The following is a 23,291-nucleotide window of genomic DNA, read 5'->3' as shown; positions in this document are numbered from 1 at the left end:
GTTTCATCTCCAAATGCCCCACACAGCTCCCTGCACAAGGCTGAAGTCTTAACTTCTCAAGTGTGTCTAACCTGTTCTTAACTCTACCCCAGAAAACACATTTTTGTTTTGATAACACAGCAAGTTCAACAGAAGTAAGTTAGCAATTCAGAGGCCCTCTCCTATTTCCCTTTAAGTGATCTTTCTTTAACTTCGGTATTTAGAGGCCAACCATTTCTTTCACCAAGCATGGAAAATATGAATCTTTCCTCGCACTGGTACACGTTTTTTCCTCGTACAATTTTTGAGATACAGTTAACATATAAAACCCACCCACTGGAAGTGTGGAACCCACTCATAATTCAGTGATCTTTAACATATTTATAGTTGTGCAATCATCACCACCAACTTGAGAACATTTCATCACCCCCAAAAAAGCCAAAACGAAACATGGTGGTGCATGCCTATAATCCCAGCACTCAGGAAGCTGTGGCAGAAAGACTGCTGTGAGTTCGAGGCCAGTGTGGGCTGTACAGTGAATGCAAAACCAGCCTGAACTACACAGCAAGGCCTCATCTCAAAAAATAAAGAAACAAACAAAAAACGCCACAGCTCTATAAGCTCCAGCCTGAACTACACAGCAAGGCCTCATCTCAAAAAATAAAGAAACAAACAAAAAACGCCACAGCTCTATAAGCTGCTCCAGTCCCCCAACCTCTGGCAACCACTAACATTCCTGTCTCTGTGAATATGCCTCCTCTGCCATTTCACATAAATATTGTACTGTGCACCAGTACTTCAAGTCTACCTGTGGCCAAAGGATATCCTATTGTATGAATATATCACATTTTGTTATTAATCCATTCGTCAGTTGCTGGGCATTTGGCTTGCTTCTACTTTGGGCTATTATGAATAATAACGTGCTATAAACGTGCATGTAAAAGTTTTAATTAGGACGTATTTTCAATTATCTTGCGTATACACCCAGGAGTGGATATATAATACTATGCTTATATTTTGAAGAACTGCCAAACTATTTTCCAAAGTACGGCGCCATTTTACAATCCCACCAGCAACGTATAAGAATTTCACTATTATATTTTCACCAAATGAGGAAGTTATATCTTTTGAACAAAAAGAGGTGTGCTTCCACGCTGTAATGATCGCTTCCTGCTAAGAATACTGAATTAACAAAAGAGAAATATACTTCTGGCTGGTGTACAGAGAATAGCATATTACAGGTCCAAATATATTGAGCAAGTGGGTTAACCTCTCAGCGCCTCCTTCTTTATTTGAAAATATGATGCCGTAATGACATGTACCTTGCAGTCCGTGACTGTTAAATGAAACAATGCGCGTAAAGATGCTTTTGGAACAGCTACTACTACAAGAGTCAATCCCGGCAAAGCTTTAGGGGCAAAGGGCTAAACGCCCTGACACCTCCCGCTCTTTCAGGCTTCTTCCCTTCGGGAGAGGTTGCTGAGTGACGACTAGGGCGGCAGCCACCCTGGCCACGCAGGATAAATTGCCACAGCTCGAGAAGAGCTGTCATTCCAGCAACAGCGCCCCGCACAGAGATCCGCAGCTGGCTACTACGTTAGGAAGTCAACGCAGCATCTTTTTCCCCCTTTTAATGGTAACACACGCATAGAGTGCCGAGCAAAAACGCCGGGGAAAGGAACACAAGCGCGTCCCCCGACCCGCCTCTTCGCAAACGCAAAAGGAAAACAACCAAGAAACCCAAGCCACGGCAAACCCTGGAGCTACAAACCCCCAACAGCCCTCGCCTCCTATCACCAAAGACCCCCTATCGGGTTCCCCTGGACAAACGGTGCAAAGCTCACCTGGTGGCTTCCAGCAGCTTGACCAGGCTCCGGCCAGGCGCCCCCAGAGGAATAGTAGCCATCGCCGCCTCCGCCTTCGGGCCAGGTGGTCTCCGGGCCGCCCCCGCGCACCCGCCACGAAATGGGGGGCTGAGGAGGTTCGGGGCGAAGAGGCGGATACATGGGTGGAGGGAGGTGCACGGGCACATCCCCACTCCCCGGCCCATAGAAGCGCCCGTAGGACGGGCCGTCACTGGGGCCGTAACCGGAGCGCCTCAGGGCAGACATGGGCTCCGCTGCCCAGAAGCGCTTCCGCCCCGCCCCCACGACCGGCCCATGGCGCAGGCGCTACCAGGCCAGTGGGACTGGACAGCAGTGAAGGGGGTTGGACTACAACAGCCAATCCCAGGCCCGGACCCGCCCCTCCCGCCACCGAGCCGGGAGAGTTGAGAGACCGCTACCCGAGTATCTAGGGCTTCGGAAGAGGACAGTGAGAGAAAGGGACCGTGCTCCTTAAACGGGAACACACATTTCCTAGTATTTATCCAATCTACATTCCTCCTCAGCGCTTATCAGGGTTGGTAGGACTGTGTACCCGGATGCATGACTGGCCCTCCTTTTCCGGGGGACGGACATGCGGAAACCGGAAGTAGGTGGGGGAATATGAAGGCGCTTCCGGCAGGCCTGGGCCGCGGCGCGCTGGGACTAACGTGCTGGTCTGGGTCTGGGTTCTGGTCCCGGTCCCGCCAAGGTGGCGACTGCGCCAAGGAGGTGTCAGAGGCTCTGGCCCACCTCCGCTATCCATTGCAGCCTCATCTAAGTGCAAAATGAATTATATGCCCGGCACCGCCAGCCTCATCGAGGACATCGACAGTGAGTAGCTCATCTCCTCCCGGCGAAGCCGGGGCGGCCCCTTCTCGGGCTGGCGCCACTTCTGAGGGAGCTCGTCGAGTGAGCCCCGGCCGGCGCTGTGCTCTGCGCCCAGAGCTGGGCGTCCGCGTTGACAGCCTCCGCCCCCGGCCTCCCGCCGCTGTCCCGCCCCTCGCAATCCATGCGGGTCCTCGGGCTGAGGAGCGCACTCTGTGGGATTCATTCTTACTGCCGAGGCTCGTGGCAGCTGAGGCCCGAACTCGAAGGTGACCCAGCCGACTTCTCTCGCGTCCACTGCCTCCCATCTGCAATATTTTGAAGTACCAGTACACACAGGAACAATTCATTACAAAAAAAACTACGAAAACATTAAGACAACAGCAGTTGGATTTAATTAGCAATGAACGTGGGTTTTCTGTTGTGTAACCATTTGCAAGTGCCTTTTATTGTGAGGGTCATTAGCATTTTCACGTTATGGCAGTGTGCCACACATGGTACTTTCTTAGAAAGGCTATGTCACGTCGAACTTTTTTTGTTAGATTATTTTACCAGGAAGACACCACCCATGTTCCTACTTACAGTGACTGTGCAGGTTAGAGTGAGTACGTTCACATTCTTATTTGGCAGTTACCTGAGATCATTAGTGTAATTTGGACCAGATACTATAACAACCACTTTATAAGCCTGTTTGTAAGTCATAAGGAAATAATACTTCAGTTGTTTGAGGGTGCCCTTTCCCCCACTACATCGGAGCTATTTGAAGCCTCTACCCCCTGGCCGGGTCTGTGGCTTGTTAGGAACCCAGCTGCACAGCAGGCGGTGAGCGGCAGGACCAAAGCTTCCCGTGTATTTACAGCCGCTGTCCGTTGCTCAAATTAGCGCTTGAGCTCCGCCTCCTGTCAGATTAGCAGTGACATTAGATTCTCATAGGAGTGTGAGGCTACAGTGAACTGCAAGTGGGAGGGATTTTGGCTGCGTGATCTTTTGGATTATTCCAAAACCATCCTCATGTAGTCCACCCACCCCAGGAATATTGTCTTCCAGGAAATTGGTCCCTGGTGCCAAGGTTGGGGACCAGTGCACTCCTCTAACCTGTACCTGTTTGTAGATTTTAAGCCCCTCCTTTATAGAAGAATTTAAAACCATTTGCTATATTGTATACCCTTCACTCCCCAACCCTACACACACGTACTTTCTCCTGTCTCTTCCATCTTTCTGTATTTTCACCCCCTCATTTGAATAAGAAGTAGTACTCCTTTTGTATTACTCTTCCGACTGTTTCTGGAAGCAGCTTCCATTAGTATCATTGTTTTTTCGTATCTTGTGTCTCCCTCTTCCCCCAGCCATCCCTCTTATATGTTACTGTCTCGAGTCGTTCCTTTTGACCACATCTCTAGACCACCTTAAAGAGCCCTCTTTCGGTTGCCCCTGTGATCTGATCTTTGCTGTCAGCACACTACTGAAGCTGTGTTCTTCAGTCATCAGTCTGAGACCCTCCTGTGAGTTTTCAGCTCTGTAGCATTGTGGTAGTATCACCACAGAATTCTTCATGCTGCTTTCTTTAATACTGCTTGCTGATTTTCTTATTTTGTGACTCTTACTGTTTCCCAAAACAGGTGGTCTGAGTTGCGTGTTTGGTCTGCTGCTTTTCTAAATCCCTAGGGGATCTCCTAGATGGACTTGAGCCTCATAACTGCTCTTGCTTTTCTGCTAGTGAATCTTGAGCATTATCTTGTTCCCTATGAAGTCAAAGCGAACTTCAGCCTTCCCCAGTACTGTTTTGTTTTGTTTTGTGAGAGGGTCTTGCTGTGTAGTGGAGCCTTGAATTCTCTACCTAGCCCAGGTTGACCTCAAACTTGCAATCTTGCCTCAGCCTCCCAAGTGCTAGGATTACAGCTGTACACTACCATGGCCAGCTCCCTCTGGGACTTTTCTGACTTTAACTCTTCTTGTTTTCCTTGATCCCTGCATCTTTCAGCCACATATATGTCTATATAGCCTGTTGTTATTGTTGTTGTTTTTTTTTGGGAGGGGGGGTTTTCCTCCGGTACCGGAACCGAACTCACGACCTTGCGCTTGCCAGGCAGGCGCTTTTGCCGCTGAGCTAAATCCCCAGCCCCTGTTATTGTTGTTGTTGTTGTTGTTGTTGTTTTTAACTTCTGCCTGATTTACAGATTTCTCTTCCCTTTCTCATGGCCAAAGCTTACTTACTTTTCAGGGTCCAACTCAGATACCTACTCCAGGTGGATACAGTTTCTCTTCCCAAAGTCTCATGTAATTAAGATTTATTTGCTTATGGCACTTAATTATAGCCCAAGGAAGACAATAAATTCCTTCAGGGGAAAAATCACTGCCCCTCTCTTCTATATCTAGAAAGTACTCTATGCATGACATTAAATAAATTAATGACTGACATTAAATAAATTAATGACTGACAGTTCTGACTTCTCCAATAACTGGCTTATTCTTGTCATTTAATCCTGTCTCACAGTTACCTCTGCAGAGAGGATTGCCCTTGCTACCCTGGCTGCTGTAATTACACCTGCTCATCTCATCATGCTGTCCTGCTACCTCTTTATTATTCTGTTGTACTGATCAGAATAAATAGTTTTCTTTTTCTTTTTTTGGAACTGGGAATTGAACTCAGGACTTCATACTTGCCAGGCAGGGGCCGTGCCACTGAGCTGTATCCCCAGCCCTAGGTAGTTTTCTTTTTGTCTTTCCTTACAATGAATATAAATTCCTAAGGTTGATTTCATGAATTTTCAGACCCCATAACAGAATATAATTCTCAGCAAATACTGAATTTTTCCTCTAGCATATTACTGTGTTCTTATTTTAAATGTCAGAGGCATTGTTTCTCTTTGATGCTGGGGATTGAATTCTGGGCCTTGACAGATGCTAGGCAAGGGTTCTACCACTGAGCTGCACCTCCAGTGAGTTTTTGTTTGTAAGTTTGTTTTGTTTTTTTGACGGGGGTACCAGGAATTGAACTCAGGACCTTGCATTTGCCAGGCAGATGCTTGTGCCACTGAACTATATCCTCAACCCTGTCAATTTGTTTTTGAGACAGGGTCTCACTAATGCCCAGGCCCACCTCCAACTTACAATCTTCCTGCCTCAGCTTCCCTGGTAGCTGGGATTACAGTGTATATCACCATACCCAGTGAAAGTATTTTAAATTGAAAGAAAACAAATTCTAGGATTAAGATCATAAAGATCATCTAGACTAAATTTCTCAATTTGCAGATATAGAAACCAAAGTGGCACTAAGAGGGTTTGTGTCAAATGTGAGGTCAGGTCGGCTGGGCTTCTTGGCCTTTTCTAACCCTGATGCACAATTCTTCTCACCATGGAACTCTACTCCAGTGCCTCGCTGCCATAGTACTGCTTCCACTTTCCCAAAGAACTGTGCCTTAACTACATCACAAGGGGAAGTGGTACAGCTTAATCTACTAACTTTATTGTTACTTTAAACTCACTAAAGCAGACAGGGTTCATTTTAAAGATCTTTTTTCCTCTCCCCAGAAAAACATTTGGTCCTGCTTCGAGATGGAAGAACACTTATAGGCTTTTTAAGAAGCATTGATCAATTTGGTATGTATTAACTATGGACTTCCCCTTTAATTCTCTAGATAGTAAGAGCCACCCATTGCATTTTTTTGTTATTTCATATTAAAATTTATCTGCACCTTTTCTACATGTGTCTAGCGTAATGGGACTGTGTTGAGTGAGTAAATCATTGTTTTCTACATTATGATTGGGTGATTCAGAAGCTTGTATATTTACAGGCGCATATTTCTAAGCTAGTTTTCACTACAGTGTTTTGGACTGTGTTTTATTTCCTCCATTAGAGGGAGCCAAATGGTAGAAATAAACTCAGTCCACTGCTCATTTGTATATTGGCTTGGGTGCTCCTGCTTGTCAAAGCACTTCTTGCACTAAAGGTAGTCTCTCCTCGTCCAGTGAAAAGTGGGCAAAAGGCATTTTCTGAAGCTTTTTATTAATGTTAAACTTGATATTTTACATATAGAGATCCAGCAAACTCAGGAATGTATATCTTTTGTTTTGCAGTCTCCATTTTTCTAAAGTTAAGACAGCTATGTTTCTTTCTGTTTTAAGAACTTCTCAGTTCACATCTACATTGTTAGGTACTTGTTAAGGTCACTAGTTTTGAGCATGGAAAAAGAAAGCAACATAATTGAAACACAAGAATTATAAAAGATAGCTGGGCATGGTGGTGTGCACCTGTAGTCTCAGCTACTCAGGAGGCTGAGGTAGGAGGGTCATTTGAGCTTAGGAATTTAAGCCACCCTGGCCACACAGCAAAACTTCTGCTCAGAAAAACAAGATATGATATAGGTTTCCGCTTTACTTGAAATAATACAAGTAATACTAATTGAAAGAAGAAAAATAATTACTCTTAACAGATTAGAGTTCTAAATCTTAAATTCATACAGTACTTTGATGTGTAAGGAGTGAATATTGAGTTTCAGATTACCGTGTATGTTTATCTGACTAGGTAGAAAAAATGTTTTTCCTGCATCATAATCCGTGGATATCTACACTAGGTTAAAGTCATATATGTGGAACAGAGAAAAGTCATTTCCTTCAAAAAAAACAGTTTAATTTTGGTGGTTGTTTAGCCACAGGTTTTCTAAATTCTTGTTCATATAGTCTTGTAGCCATCTTGATTATTAGCAATTACTCAATAAAGGAATTTGTATTTCAGAACTTATTTGTGCTATCATTCATGACTTAGTGCAACGTTATCCCAAGTACTCTAAGTTTGCAGTTCTTTAAAGCTTTCCTAAATGGAAAAAAAAAGATAAGAGCTGGGCATGATGGTACATGCCTGTAATCCCAGCACTTGGAAGCTGAGGCAAGAGGATTGCTGAGTTCTAGGCCACCCTGGGCTATAAAATGAGTTCAAGGTCAGCCTGAACTGCACAGTGGTGAAACCCTGTCTCAAAAAACAACAACAAAAAAAGATTTCCTAAATTGTATGTCTTACTCAGTGAAACAGAAGATTATTTGAAATTTTTGTTTTTCCCAGAATTAGAAAGTTTGGAAATTTTGTTTAGCAAAGTCTTGTCTTCTCAAAATGCCATAACTAAATAGTTTATGGACCTTTCCCCAATAATATGAACTAAATATCTTTGTTTCTTCCCTATGCACTTATAGCTAACTTAGTGCTACATCAAACTGTGGAACGTATTCATGTGGGCAAAAAATACGGTGATATTCCTCGAGGGATTTTTGTGGTCAGAGGAGAAAATGTGGTCCTACTAGGAGAAATAGTAAGTGAAAACTGTTAAGCTGCTATGGATCTTGTTATTCACGCTAGCTAGGTTTCTTTCTGTCTTTTCAAGAGGAAGAAAAATAATTTCCATATTTTATCTAGCTTCTCATCGGTACCTACTAAGTTAGGTAAACTACTAAGAATAATCAACTTTGTTCCAGTACTTTTTGGCATTTTAAATATTTTGATCCTGTTGGCAAAATACTGGTTTTACAGTATTTTAAAGAGTCTCATGCTCTACCAACTGAGCTAGCCAGGTACTAGTTTTAAAAGAATACATTAAGGGATGGGGATGTAGCTCAGTGGCACAGTGTCTGCCTGGCAAGTGCAAGGCCCTGAGTTCGATTCCCAGCACCAAAAAAAAAAAAAGAATACATTAAAAAATAACAATAAAAGCTGGGAACTGGGCATGATGGCATACAACTGTAATCCCAGCATTTGGGTGGCTAAGGCAGGAGGATCGCTAGGAGTTTAAGGCCAGCCTAGGCTCCATAGTGAGTTCAAGACCTTCCTGGACTATATAGTGAGACCCTGTCTCAAAATTTTTTTTTCTTTTAGCTGGGTATAGTGGTGCACACCTGTAATCCCAGAACTCCAGGAGACTGAGGCAGGAGGATCACACGAGCTCGAGGCCAGCCTGAACTACATAGCAACAACCTATCTCAAAAAAAGAATATTTCTTTTACATAAAGTGCTCATTAATACAGTGTTTCTGCTATCTCTAGTAGCAGAAAACTGAAGAAGCTTGATTTATGTATGTTGGGTTACAAGAGTATGAGTTACATACATTGGGGTAGACTGCAGCTGTTTAAATAAATTGGTTACAAGTAGTTCACCACATAAAGTCAATTGACTGTATTTGAGGGAAGACACATTTCGTATCCAGTGTATTCTTCATATTTTTAAAGAGGGCAGGTGGAAAGAATGGCTGTAGAAAAGCCCTTCTGTTACCTGGTGTGAGGATGGATCTCAGCTTCACGGAAATCCTTGGCTCACAACCAGGGGGCAAGGAGGTGTCTGGACCTGAGCCAGAAAGGCCAGCTGTCAGGTGGCAGGCTCTGACCCTTCTGAAGTATTGTCACTGTGGTCTCTGGTACTGTGTGTACACATGTACAAATTATTACCTTATTTAAACTTTCAACCAAGCCCTGCATCTTCTGATCGTTGGGTTTGCCAGGAAATTCAACATCAAAAATCCCTTCAGGAATCATTGAAATGAAGGTCTGGAATTGGGGCTGTAGAGCAGCAGCCTCACATGTGTGAGGCCCTGGGTTCCATCCCCAGCACTACAAAGATAAAAAGGGAGGCAGGGAGAAAGGACTGGTAACCAGTTGTTCTATTTTTCTTTTCTTTACCCAAAACTTTGGCATTTGATCTATTGTTTTTAAAGTTTTTAATACAGTTTCCCAATACCTAGCCATACCTTAATTCATTTTACAGAAATCTTTTTTGAGTAGAGTGGTTTAGTTTATAGCTGTTTTTTAATGTGGCATTTTGTAGTAGCTTAATTTAGATGTGATGAGTAGACATTCAGAACAGCCAGATAAAACAGTCAGATAAAAGAAAACCCACCTGGGCTAAGAGCTGATGCAAGAAGTTGAACTAGTGGGGCATTGTGGTGTATGCCTGTAATCCCAGCACTGGAAGGCTGAGGTAGGAGGATCACTACGAGTTCAAGGCCAAAATTTAGAGATGTAAAGGTAAACAGAAGAAAAGGCTAAAAACTAGGGTGAGAAGGCATCTAAGATGCCAGGGTGTGGTACTGCACAGGTGCAAGCTCAGCATGCAGGAGGCCAAGTCACAAGGATTGCCACAAGTTAGAGGCTAGCCTGGGCTACATAGTGAGTTCAAGGTTCAAGGCCAGCCTGAACTACATAGATGTCTCAAAAAAAAAAGGAGATAACCTTTCCTCCCAGAAAGATATATCATATTAGCTGACATCTCCCTAATCTCCTGGTTGGACTTGGAAAAACTGAGGAATGCAGAATCGACCAATTTCCTTTGAACTCCGTTTCCTGTGAGCCAGCTAAATAATTAATTTCCTTTAAACCCCAAACCCAAATCAGACCTGGTAGTGTACACTATAATCCTAGCACTCAGGAGGCTGTAACAGGAGAATTGCCATGAGTTGGAGACCAGCCTGGGCTAGTTAGTCAGTTCATGGTCACCTGTTTAAAATAAGTCCAAGGCCAGGGATTTAGCTGAGTGGCGCAGTGCTTGCCTGGCAAGTGTGAGGTCCTGAGTTTGATTCCCAGTAACCCCCCATAAATAAATAATAAATAAGTTTCATATATAAGGCCAAAATAAAGAAGGCACACTAGACTTCTTTCTCCTCTTGAGTATCCACCAATAGACACCTTAAATTCCTCCTTTTGTCTTCCAAAATTTATGCTTCAATTTTGGGAGACAAGTCAAGTTTATACAAAAGGAACTTTCCTTTTGAGACATGGAGGAGATAATCTGCTGAGGGTCAGCTTGGTCAGAAACTTTGTGTTGGAAACAGTGCCGTGGAAGTGCCTGGCCGCATCAGTTACTGCCCTACCAGCCCTGCCCAAGTGCTGCGGGGACAAGTCTAAAATGCTGCTTCTTATTTAGAAAATATGTTCGTGGTTGGTGCATTTGATTCAGTTAATCATTTTTTTACACTTGTTTAAGCAGCAGAAATTGCCATCTTATATGAAGGTTGAAGTAAAGCACATGCTACCCCAAGAAGTGGGGGCCAGCAAAGAACTGTAGTGTGGTCTCCCTGAGTGTTCGAGGAGCTCCCCACCTGTGCGTGCTGGACACATGGGGGGTTTTCAGTTGCTTTTTTCAAATTCAGGTTCTAGAGAGGATCATATTACTTTGCTATCAAGGGGAAAGACTTCACTATGTACGTGTGTGTGTATGTGTGTGTGTGTCAGTTTTGTAGTAGTGTACAGTTACCTTGCACGAAGGGTTATCTGGTGGGTGAGTGTGTGGGTGCCAAAAGGAGAAAGAAAGAAAACCTGTTTGTTCTTAAAGGTTCATTGTTTACTGGAGCTTCCTTGTATAGATTTTGTTGTTGTCCATGTGTTTGAACAGTATAAAGTTTTACAGTAATGTCACTGGAGAGACAGCTCAGGAATGCTTATGCAGTTCTGTGGATCAGAAGTCAGCATGGAGAAACTGTGTACCAACGCCAAGGAAACTTGCCCAGAAGTGGCTCACATTCCTGAAACATTGCATGGCCAAAGGGGCCCTGCATTCCACCTCAAGGATGATGATGCAGCATCCTTAAGTAATAAACCCAAGGTCGTGGGGCAGCAGCCCAACCACATGCATAGCTCAGCGGGTGACACATTACAGGGCCTGCAGACAATGCGTACACTAAGTGGAGGACACTGTCTTGCCTCACTGATAGCCCCAGGCCAGGGAGGTTTAGGAGATAATACAGTTTTGCTGACTGCTCTTAATTTTTGACCCAGGTCGGGTGGTCTAAGTCATCTGTGTGACTCCTTGTAGCACCTGGTGAAAGACCACCTGGTAAAGCCTCTAGACCTTGGAAGCATGTGACAGTATCAAGGCTGAAACATCTGCAGTTTGTCAATGTGTCAGTGCTGTCCCACACCTACAGAGGAAGGAAGAAATAAGAACACTTTGTCTGTATAGGCTGTCCATATTACAGAACAACAGAAAACACAGAATGCTACTGTATGTTTGTTTGTTTGTTTGTTTGTTTAGACAGGGTCTTGCTGTGTAGCTCAGGTTGGCCTCAAATTCACTATCTACCCCAAGCTAGCCTTGAGTTTGCAGCTGAGATTACAGGAGCAGGCCTTCACACCCAGCATGATGAAATTTTCTAGACTTGTTTCCATAGATGGGAGAAAAATCTGCTTACAATTTAGGTGTTCCTAATTAGTGCAACAGAGAAACAGTTTATTGCCATTAAAAAGGCATTGAATCTGTGTTCTCTACCTTCTTCCTAAGCGACAACTCTCAGAAATGAAGCTTTATATTTCAAAATATAAAACTTACTAGTAATTTACTTGGATTCTCTACTGTTAAGGAGGTAGCTTCCTATAAGCAGCTCTAATAATTTTATTTTAAAGGAAAGTTAATGCCTAACTAAAGTCACTCCTGGCTGCCATGGGATATCGGTTAAGCTGAGGCTTTGCCATGCACACTGATACTGGTCCTGTGACTACACTCAGGGCATGTGTCCTGCAGTGGTGTTGCCAGCTGTGCCTTTGAAAATGTGCCTGGCCGTAGGCCGTGCTATTTCCAACCCTGAGTCAGGAGCCCACGGGCCTTCGGAGGTGTAAGATTTCCTCTTCTCAGGCTTTGGGCGAAGCACTTCAGAGCTGCCTATTTTGCAGGACTTGGAGAAGGAGAGTGACACACCCCTCCAGCAAGTGTCCATTGAGGAGATCTTGGAAGAGCAGAGGGTGGAACAGCAGACCAGGCTGGAAGCAGAGAGGCTGAAGGTCCAGGCGCTGAAGGATCGGGGCCTCTCCATTCCTCGGGCAGACACTCTGGATGAGTATTAAGCGCTGGAGAGTAGGGGCTGTCATGGAAAGAAGGTGATCTCCTGGTTGCCTTCATATTTGACCAGAGAATTAGTTTAGTCATTTTTATTTTTAATGCTCTCACATGTGCAACATGAAGATATACGTGGGATTTTGTTTTGTTGTTTGAAATAACAAAATCATTGTTTAAAGGGACAGTGGCATGGACTCCATGCACACATCACCGTGGAGCCAGCATCGCGCCTTTGTATTGCTTTTCTTATCCCCAGTTAGAGTTTACAGAGGACAGTCTTCGTTTTCTTGTAAATAAAATATGAAGCTCAAAACCATCATCTTATTTCCCAGTTGGAGTCGCCGCCAGTGACCAGACAGAATCACTTGTCCACATCAGGGCTCACAGTTCCAAGTAGCTGACTGCATATGAAGGAGTGCTTTATACTGGTTATTTTAGGAGTCCTCCCTTCTGCCTTTCCATGTTTGTGTCTCAAACCATCAGGCTTCAGAAGGGGGCTTTCAGTTGAGTCTCCCAGAGCTAGTGACAGCAGACACCGCATAATTGATAAGCAGCATCACACCTGCTTCATCTCTAAGCTATTCCAGGTTCCCATGAAATTTAACATTTTCCTGAAGTGGCTTATTCTTGGATCCTTCTAATAATTTAATTCCCTTTCCTAGTCCTTGCATTGGGTCTTTTTTTGACACAGGATCTCACTGTGTAGTTCAGGGTGGCCCTGCACTCACTGTGGAGCACAGGTTGGCCCCAACCTTGTGGCAGTCCTCTTGCCTCAGCCTCTTGAGTGCTGGGATTACAGAGTGCTACCATGCCCAGCTTACATCGGGTCTTGAGCCTCTTGCGCTGTGATTTTTTTTTTAAATGGTGTTTTAGGCACTGACAGCCTGGATTGATACCATTTTGTTGGTATAGAGTAACAACTATATGTTAAGTATAACAGGCTACTGGCTTTTTTTTAAAGAGTACTTTTTTTTTTTTCTGAGACAGGGTCTCACTATATAGTCCAGGCTGGCCTCAGACTTGCCGTACTCCTCCTGCCTTAGCCTTCCAAGTGCTGAAGTTACAGGCGTGTGCCACCATGCCCAGCTTAAGACTGCTTTTTAAAGCAGTGCAGTTTAGCCAGGCAACAGTGGTGCATGCCTGTAACCTGGCTATGTGGGAGGCAGAAGCAGAAAAATTGAAAGTTCAAGGCCAGCGTGGGCAACCTGGAAAGACCCTGTCTCAAAAATAAAAGAAAGGCTGGGGTGCAGCTCAGTGGTAGAGCTCCCTTGGTTTGATCTCCATTACCACCAAAAGATAGGTGATAGGTAGATAGAGAGGTGGGTAGGTAGATAGATAGATCAGTTATAGACAATGCACTGCACAGGGAGTGAGGAAACTCCTGACTTGGTTTCTTGGCATGTTGCGTGAGTAAATCATACTCCCTGATTCTTAGTGATTTTTTTTTTATTCTCAGTAACTTTGTGGGAGGGAGTTTTTGAGACAGGGCCTCATTACTCTCTTTCCCTGAAAATAAAACCCAGCTAGAAATTAATCAGCCTTAAAAACTAGAGATCAAAAATGCCAGGCCTGGTGCTGCCCACCTGAATCCCAGCACTCAGGAAGTTGAGGCAGGAGGATCACTGAGAGTTCAAGGCAGCCTGGGCTACATAGTGAATTCAAGGCCAGCCTGGACTGGATAGCGAGACCACGTCTCAAAAAATGCCAGCCCGGCCAGGCTGTCTGTGCCTTTCCCAGCATCACTGTTGTTCGTTGGCTGCTCTGCAAGGCAGGTAGGTGAGGAGAGGCTGTCAGGCATTTTTGATCTCTAGTTTTCAAGGCTGATTATTTTCCAGCTAGGTCTGATTTTCAGGGAAACATGGTGTGTAGTCCAGGCTGGCCTCAAATGTGCAACCATCCTGCCTTAGCCTTCCAGCCCACTGATTGTAGGAGCATGTGCCACCAGGCCTGGCTCCTGGTTCTCAGTAACTTTAACTAATTTTTCTAGGTATTTTCTTTTTATAATTTGTTGTGCAAAGATGTCCTTTTCATAAGACTTATATCTAGTTTGTATATGTGTGAGCTATTTTATACTGTAGTATTAAATACACTTAACAGTTTATGAGCTAAGGTATTGTTTTTGTTTTTTAAGACAAGATCTGACTGTGCAGTTCAGGCTGGCTTTGAAGTCAGTATGTCGCCCAGGCCAGCCTTGAACTGGAGGCGATCCTCCTGCTCGGCCTCCCAAGTACTGGGAGCATGGGTGTGCGCCACTATGCCCAGCTTTTAAATATCCATCAAATAGCCAGGCATGGTGGTGCTCTTGAGGCTGAGGCAGGAGGAACACTGCAAGTTCTAGCCCAGCCTATAGCGAGAGCCTGTTTTTTAAAAAGCCAAAAACAAGTAACTATCTATCAAGCAATTCTAAATGTAGTAAGAGTTATGACGTACAAGAGGGTGAGAACACTTACGTCTGTTAACTTTAAGCTACAGCAATGTTTCCGTTATCGTGCACCCTGTGTTGCACAAGACCTGCGTCATGCAGCTGCCAAGAATGAAGCCTCGAGCCCGAAACTGCTGTGACGCCTGCTCCTTCCTCTCCGGGCCTGGCCACTCGGCTCTGTTGGCCTGGCCTTTGCACACACGGAAACCTGGTGCTTTCTTGCAGACCACAGCCACGGGGACTGTCTTCTCTTCCTAGAGCTCGGATCCATTCCACTTCACACTGAAACTTTCTTCCAACTGAGGCTCCCATGAAACAGCTTTCAGAGGAGAAAAATCTACCTAGAGAAATAGGAAAAGAGCTAAGATACATTCTGTGCAGTACAGGTACCAATTCCCTATGACGAATGTGAGCACTATGTATGACAAAACGTACTAATAAAAATTTTTTTAAAAAGAAAATCTAGCAGAGCCCCTTTGTGGCCCTCTTGATTCTGAAGTAACAGTGTTCCAGCGGATGCCTTCCAGTTGTTCTTTCCCCTCCTTTGGCCTTTGACTTTCTATTGCTCAGCTGTTCAAGCTGCAGTACCCCCCACCCCCGCCGCCAGTAAGTCCCAGTGGGCCTTGGACACTGGAGCCAGACACACTCAGGCAGCCACTGCAGAAGCTGCTGGGGAAGCCACCAGGTCAGGGCAGATCCCAGCCAAGGGGGAAGAGGAGAGGGAGAAGGGCAGCAGGGCTCATGGCAGCGCACAGCCCGCAGCACTGCTGAGCCTGTGCGGCCAGACCCCCACTCCACTCCTTGCCCTCTGTGAGAGTCCCAGCGGCACAGCTTGAGAAATGGGCCCCAGGAACGGTGCCTGTGAAGAGAATAGAGCTAAGCCAGTTACTGGAGCGGTTACTCATTTGCAAATGGAACCCCTGCGGGGTGTGTTCTCCCCTTTAGGAAGGTGCACTCCACGCTCACACTGAGAAGCCAGAATTCCCAGTGACGCATAGGTGCTGCTAGTTGATGCTCAATGCTAGGCCACCCTCAAGTTTCAAGTTTGAGGAAAAACTAAAACCAGTCAGTCCACTCATCATCAAGGAAAGTGTAGCCTAGTCTGAGCTGTTGCCTCGGAGTGACTGTGAGCTGACAGAAATGCCGCCTGAGACACAAGCTCATAGACGAATGCACAGCAGCACACAGGGCTCCTGAGGACCACGCCCCAGCAGTTCTTGTATCTGGGAGAGGGAAGGTTTTTGCCAGTGAGGTGAATATGGTCAACCTAGTTTAAACCCATACCGTGACAACTAGGTCAGGAAATAAACTTAGTGGTTTATAACCAGAATGTCTTTGCGTTGGAATAGGACAGAACAGAGTGTAGCATATATAACAGAGAGGCTGTGTGTGAAATGTGTCATATGCATGTATGCAGGTATTGGCAGCGTACATTTGTGACTGAGTGTACCTGTCAGAAACTTTTGAAAAACAGTCTTAGTCTGTGGTAAGTGTTTATGTTTATTGTACCTAGGAAAATAAAAAGTACAGTTTCTTGTTAGTACATGGGCACAGTGCATGATGTCTGCCCTCCCTTTGTGGGGCTGTGCACATGCGTAACAGCTCCATTCCCTCTCATCCGTTCCCTCCCCTCCCTGCCCTCTCCCTCCATCTCTTGACCCCTTTCCCTTTTGAGAAGGCACTGTCTCTCTATTTCACATTACCTTCTGTTTTGCTCTTCATTTATAATTTGAGTTTCCTGCGTAAGAGAAACAATGTGCTATTTAAGCTTGTGTGTCTCATTTAATTCACCTAACATTATGGTCCATGGTAATTTTTTTTCAATCAGATTTTATTGGTATAATGTAGATATACATAATAATCACATTCATCATAGAGAATTTATACCTGTACATGATTAACTTGATTCCTTTTCCTGTCCCCCATCCCCTTCAACCCCTCCTCCCCTTCCTATTTACAAAAGCTTTGTTTCCATGTTTTGTTTTGTTTTTTCACTTTTCCCTTTCCTTTCCTCCTTGCCCCCTCCTTTGTATCCCTCCCAATTTGAACCTTTTCCTCCTATTTCATAATATCTAATAAACATTTTGGTCCTTGTTTACACTTTTGGTTTCTCATACCAGAGAAATAATATGGTATTTATACATGTGTGTCCAATTTATTTCACTTAAGAGTATGGTCTCAAGGTGCATCCATTTACCTAGGAATGTGTCAAGTTTATCCTTCTTTATGGCAGAGTAATATTCCATTGCATTAAAAAAAACACATCTTTATCCATTCACCAGTTGATGGGCATTTGGGCTGTTTCTAAGATTTGGCTATTACAAATTGTGCTGCTGCAAACATGGGTGTGTATATATTGCTATGATACTTTTAATTCTTTCAGGGAGATACCCAGGATCCTGTGATAATTTTTACAGCTTTCCTTTCAACCCCTGAAACTCATCACTGCCCTGGATGAGGCTGAATTTGTCTTCCTCTGTGCTTAATATACACTTCCCCCAGATAACTGCATGAATCCTTTCCACACTATGAAAACCTCTGCTCAAATTTCACCTTCTGTCACCACCTCTTTAAAACAGCACCCCTGCAGCTGGTGGTGGAGACCAAGGGTGCGGTGCTTGCCTGGTGTGTGTGAGGCCTTGGTTCCATCCAACACACTGCCCTGCCTTTTTCCCCTCCAGCATTACTTTTCACCCTAGTGATGATCACTGTCCTACTTAAATTTCACTGGTTTACTGCCTGCTCCCCTCTCCTCTAAAACGTAAACCTCCAGGGATGCGTCTTGGTCTTGTATCTCCAACATTTAGAGCAGTGCTGGCGAATCTATCGCACATGGGCCAAGTCGTCCCAGCAGCCAAGCATTAGATAACAGTGAACAAAGGGGCAGTGTTGGCACTTTTTGTTGTTGTTTTTAGACTGGGAGTTGAACTCAGGACCTTGTGCTTGCCGGGCAGGCGCTGTACCACTGAGCTACGTTCCCAGCCCCTGCACTTTTCAGTAAGTAAGCAGGTTTGGGGTTTCAGTTTGGACACTCAGGCTCTAAAAGGTTCGCCATCACTGCTCTAGAGTGGTGCCTGGCATCTTACTAGGTATCAGCATGTATTTGCTGAAGGACAGATGAGTGGGTGGATGGGCAGATGGGAGCATGTAGTAAGTTCATGGCAGCAGGCTAAGAAGCTCCAGACACCTGCAGACCATCAAAAAGTGAGGACAACGACCGAAACGCAATGAGTGGCAGAGGGATTAGTATCGATCCTTCAGTGAATATGGAGCTGTCCCCTACTATTGGAGCAATCTTTGCTGTGGTGCCACCTCCAGGTGTGAAAGTTGGGAGATAATTGGTGTCAGTGTCAGAAAAGGCCTCTCAGAGAAACGGGGCCAGAGAGAGTGGGTGGGACACTTCCAGGCCGCCTGCCCTCATTCTGCTTTCCTGGCAGACCCATGCTTTGGTGCCCGCCCCATCTTGTATATCACTCTCCAGAGACCCTCCAGATCCTGGGGTTGAGGGCCTGCTGCATGGCTGCCTGCTTTCCCAACTCAGCAGATCTTGTATACACCTAAGGGCCTTAGCAAAACCAAGTCTCAAAATAATAAAAAGGGCTGGGGATGTAGCTCAGTGCAAAGGCCCTGGGTACAGTACCAGTACTGAAAGAGGGAGGGAAAGTAAATTTTAAGCTGGGTGTGCTGACCCACAGCTGGAGTCCAACCTACCTGTAGGGAAACTGAAACAAAGATTGCTTGAGCCCAAGAATTTTAAGACTAACCAACATAGTCAGATCTTGTGTAAAAACTAGTAGTAACTCATGTGCATGTGTGCATGTATGTGTTACTAGAGACTGAACCCAGGATCTTTGCACTGAGCTACATCCCAGCCCCTTTTATATTTTGAGGTAGGATCTCACTAATTGCCCAGGCTAAGCTGGAACTTGTGATCCTCCTGCCTCAGCCTCTCAGAATGCTGGGGTTACAGGCCCTTGCCATCATGCCTGGCAAGGTAAATATTCCTTTTCCGTGTTTATCACTGAAGGGACTAGAAAGCCAACCCACCAATGCTAGAAAATGGAGCACCTCCTGCTCTGGGTCACCCCCCAGATATTGCTGGGCTCCCGGAGAGCAGGGTAAACCAGGTGTCCTTTATCCCTTCTCCGGCCACGCTGTGCTTCTCTTCTTCCCCTCAGCCTGCTGCTCTGTCGTCCCTCTACCCACCCCTTTTCCCCTTCCTGTGATGCCTCACTCCAACCCTGGGGAGGTAACCTCCAGCCCTTGCCGCAGAACTTGGAATGGAGGGAAGCCTCAGCACCCAGGCACCAGTAGCGGGGCCAGTGCAAGAGGCTGGTGCCACATGGGCCCATCTCAAAGGCAGGACTTCCGGAGAAGCCACCACCCAGGGTTTTTGTTTTTTCCTGATCAGGTTTATTGAGGTGTGGCTTATATACAATGAAGTTCAGTCTTTTCAATGCATAGTTCTGGATTTCTAATAACTGTCATGGTTCTATAACCACCATCACAATTAAAGGAGAATATTTTTTCATCTCTGCCCATTGTATTTAACTCCTTCCTCCTTTCCCAGCCTCTTAGTAACCACTGGTCTGTTTTCTGTCCCCAGAGTGTATGTTGGCAACTAATTCAAAATTGTCTTAAATGGAATATAGGTCACATAAAATATAAGCTCTTCAAGCTGGGCATGGTGGCGCATGCCTGTAATCCCAGCACTTGGGAGACTGAGGCAGGAGGATTGCTGGGAGTTTGAGGCCAGCCTGGGCTACAAAGTGAGTTCCAGGCCAGTCTGAACTGCATAGTGAGACCCTGTCTCAAAAAGACCAAAAAAAAAAAAAAAATCAGCTCTTCCCCTCTTTAGTTTACTCTTCCGGTGTAGGCCGTGTAATGACCAAACACAGCCACACATGGTGGCGTACACTTGAATCCCAGCACTCAGGAGACTGAGGCACAAGGATTGCCACAGGTTGAAGGCCAGCCTGACTGTATAGTCAATAATCAGTTCAAAGCCAGGCTGAACTCTGAACTGCAAAAGGAGACCCTGTCTCAAACAACAGCACCACCAAAAAAAAAATCACAAAAATTTTAAAACCTAAACACTTTATAACTATGTTCTCTACCAAAATCCCTAGGCAAGGTAATCTAAAGTCTGGCTTACTGCTTGAAAAATCATGCTACAGCTTATCTTCCAATTAAGCCTTCTTTTCAGGGAAATAATGGTAGCTGCATACAGCGACACACTTGTACTCCCAGCACTGTGGGAGGCTGAGGCAAAAAGATAAGTTTGAACCCCACCTGGGCAATTTAGTAGGACCCTGTCTGTACTGGTTAATTCTGATATGTCAGTTTCATTGGATTAAAGAACACCCACCAGCCAGGCATACTGGCTTAACACCTATAATCCTAGCACTTGGGAGGCTAAGCCAGGAGGATCACTACGAGTTTGAGGCCAGCCTGGGCTACAAAGTAAGTTCAAGGTCAGCCTGAACTGCATAGTAAAACCCTGTCTCAAGACAAACCTAAAATAAATACATTTTTAAAAAGACAAACAAAACAAAACAAAAAACACCTACCATCTTTCCCCCAAAATAAGACCTAACTGGAAAATAAGCCCTACCATGATTTTTTAGGAGACGTGTAATATAAGCCCTGCCTCAGAAATAAGTCCCAGTTAAGATCATCAGCCAGATGGAAACATTTAGGATGTGCATTGCGACACATAATGAGTGTATTGAATTATAAAATAATATTAATATATAATTAAATATAAATAAGTAATATTACTGGAATTAATACTTTAATGATAATATAAATTATAATTAGGTATTTGTAAATATCAAATGGGAGCCTTTGGACAAAAAGAACCCCCCTATATAGACAAATGAACTTGAGACTTACTGCTGAATGACCAGTTGGAGTACAGACACGATGCACAAATAACATGCACACTTGATAACAAAAACAGATGTGGCTGTGTCAAATGTGAATCTTCCTACAATACATCATGTATTGAAGCAATGCCCTATGAGGGACGAGATGAGGTCAGTTAAGGAGCATTCTATTGCTGAGACGCTGGGGCCAATGGTCCTACAGGAAGTGGAGCCAGGGGCTGGGGATTTAGCTCAGTGGCACAGCGCCTGCCTGGCAAGTGCAAAGTTGTGATTTTGATTCCCGGTACTGGAAAAAAAAAAAAAAGAAAAAAAGGAAATGGAACTACAAGAAATTTAGGCAGGAATTTGGGAGAGTTATGATATTCTGGAGAAGATGACGTGACTATATTTGAAAACATTTAGATTTTTGTACATGAGTAAATGTGAACTGTTGTACATTAAAAAATAAGACTTCCTTTAAAAATAAGCCCTGATGGTCTGCTAGAGCAAACATTAAATAAGACCTGGTCTCATTTTGGGGGAAAGAGGTAGCAAATTAGTAAATCATGCCCCTGGACATGTCTGGGTGGGTCATGAACATGGGGCCTTGGTTACTATATGTGGTCCCTCACCCTTCCTCTCTGGCACTGCTCCTCTGTCTGCTTCCTGGCCACTGTGAACTAAGCAGCTTTCCCCCGCCAGGTCTTTCTGTTTCTGCTGTGGAGCCAGCTGACTTTGAACTAAACCAGCTGAAAACTTCGAGCCAAGTAAACCTCTCCCCATTTAAGTTTCCATCCCAGCAATGGGAAAGCTGACAATACACGGTCTCAACATGAAAACAACAGCAAGCGCTGCAGACATAGCGCAGCGCAAAGGCCTTGGGTTCAGTCTCCAATATGGCAAAGGAAAAAACACATCCCTGTATTACAGGTAAGAAAGTGAGGCCTGGCATGGTGGCACTCGCCTGTAATCTCAGCACTCAGGAGGCTGAAGCAGGATGATTTCCATGAATTCAAGGCCAGCCTGGGCTACATAGTGAGTTCAAGGCCAGCCTGAACCACATACCAAGACCCCATCTTTAAAAAATATATATACATGAGAACCGTGAAGTTCAACAGTGGGACCAGCATTGAAGGTCTGGACACAAAATCTGCGTCTTCTACACACAATGAGGTCATTGAGCCAAGAGGTGGACACTATTGCTCTCCACCCTCTGCCCCAATCCTCCCACTACACCCTCCAAGCGCTCTGCCACAGGAGTGCTTCCAGACCACCAGCCCTCAAGCCCCAAAGCCCTTCTCCATGCTGTCGTCCATGTTCTCTGCCCAGGACACCCGCACCACACCTTCTGCCCCTGGACCCCAGAAAAGCACCCCTTCCTCCTCTCAATCATGGTTCTCTACCCAGGACACCCGCACCACACCTTCTGCCCCCAGACCCCAGAAAAGTACCCCTTTCTCCTCTCAATCATGCTTTTCTCCCCTGGAATTGGCATTCCAGTCTCTGTCCTTCCAAACAGCATGTCTGCTCTCCAGCTGTCCACGCTGGGTCACATGGCCCCGTCACAGGGTCACAGCTGTACAGCTACACAGTAGATATCAATGTGGGATCACCGCTTAAAAGAAGGGGGGCCCCTTTCCTTACCTGGCCCCAGGGCCTTGGTCTCTAGTCATCCTACTGACTGCTGTGTTCACCCCATTTCCTTCCTTGCAGCCTCATCCCTTCTCAAAAGCCAGAGCTGAACACAGATAAATTCCCTGATGGCTCTGTCACCTTTGTGCTCAGAGGGACAGCAATAGTTAACTGATTGTTCAGCCAGAGAGACTGAAGAGAAGAAGAGAGACTTGGCACTGGAGGAGGTCACCAGCCCACCCACTCTGAGTCAGGGGCAGCCTCTGACATCAGCGGCAGCATCTGCTCAGTGCTCTGGTCTGCCTGTGCCACCTCCTCCCTCCGAAGCGTGGCCATCACTCCATACAGGATGCCAACAGCATGGCCTTGAACATTATCTGCATGGCCTATCCTGTAATAACCCCTGCCTCTCGCCCAGCACCTCCCCTGGCAAGACACGTGTGCATGAGGCTGCACGTGTGCAGGGTGCCTGCCACGCATCTCTGCTCCTTGCCTTTGAAAGGAAAGACTGAATATAAGTACCTGTCTTTATGGAATCTTCGAGGGCTGGAAACGAGGCTTACAGGCAGGTTCCTAAGTCAAAAGACAAGCCAGTCCCCCAGCTCTTTCCCCAGTTGGTCACTCCGTGGAGAAGGAGTGAGAGTCCAGGCTGTGTTCCCTGGGGCTGAGTGTCAGGGTGAGGCAAGGTTTGAGAACTGATGTGGACATGGTGCCCACCTACCACCTGCAAATCAGGACTTGGAGGTAGCCCTGCTGTGGTGCCAGGAAGAAGGGCACCTCTCAGAGGCACAAGCCACTCCTCTAGGCGGTCAGAGGAGGCTTCACAGAGGAGGGGACTGTGGTGGGCCATGAGGACCAGCCCATCCGTTCAGCAACTGCAGCTCGCAGGACCCCTG

General features: G+C 45.5%; 2 protein-coding genes across 5 annotated transcripts in view; one reads left to right on the top strand and one right to left on the bottom strand.

Moving 5' to 3' along the window:
• Nucleotides 1-2,144, bottom strand: part of Bag4 (BCL2-associated athanogene 4) — a 35,284-nt gene extending 33,140 nt beyond the window's left edge. Inside the window, exon 1 of the mRNA XM_005398437.2 lies at nt 1,824-2,144. Coding sequence (XP_005398494.1) covers nt 1,824-2,090 — 267 coding nt within the window. The 5' untranslated portion in view covers nt 2,091-2,144. The remainder of the gene's footprint in view (nt 1-1,823) is intronic.
• A 67-nt stretch (nt 2,145-2,211) lies between these two features.
• Lsm1 (LSM1 homolog, mRNA degradation associated) lies at nt 2,212-15,357 on the top strand. 4 transcript variants are annotated; one of them, XM_005398434.2, is made up of 5 exons: nt 2,699-2,938; nt 6,201-6,269; nt 7,857-7,972; nt 12,312-12,515; nt 14,941-15,357. In XM_005398434.2, exons 1-4 carry the CDS (start codon nt 2,854-2,856, stop codon nt 12,480-12,482), a joined length of 441 nt encoding a protein of 146 aa, XP_005398491.1. In that variant the 5' UTR covers nt 2,699-2,853; the 3' UTR covers nt 12,483-12,515; nt 14,941-15,357. The 4 variants fall into 4 exon arrangements, with proteins under 4 accessions (XP_005398492.1, XP_005398493.1, XP_005398491.1 ...); XM_005398435.2 differs by lacking the exons at nt 2,699-2,938; nt 14,941-15,357 and adding an exon at nt 2,212-2,675 and having other exon boundaries at nt 12,312-12,791; XM_005398436.2 differs by lacking the exon at nt 12,312-12,515 and having other exon boundaries at nt 2,694-2,938.
• Nucleotides 15,358-23,291: the final 7,934 nt, after the last annotated feature.

This window comes from Chinchilla lanigera, unplaced genomic scaffold, assembly GCF_000276665.1.
Source record: "Chinchilla lanigera isolate Chin_1 unplaced genomic scaffold, ChiLan1.0 scaffold00062, whole genome shotgun sequence".
NCBI lineage: Eukaryota > Metazoa > Chordata > Mammalia > Rodentia > Chinchillidae > Chinchilla > Chinchilla lanigera.
The sequence above is the reverse complement of the archived record's forward strand: the minus strand, read 5'-3'. Positions and strand labels throughout refer to the sequence as shown.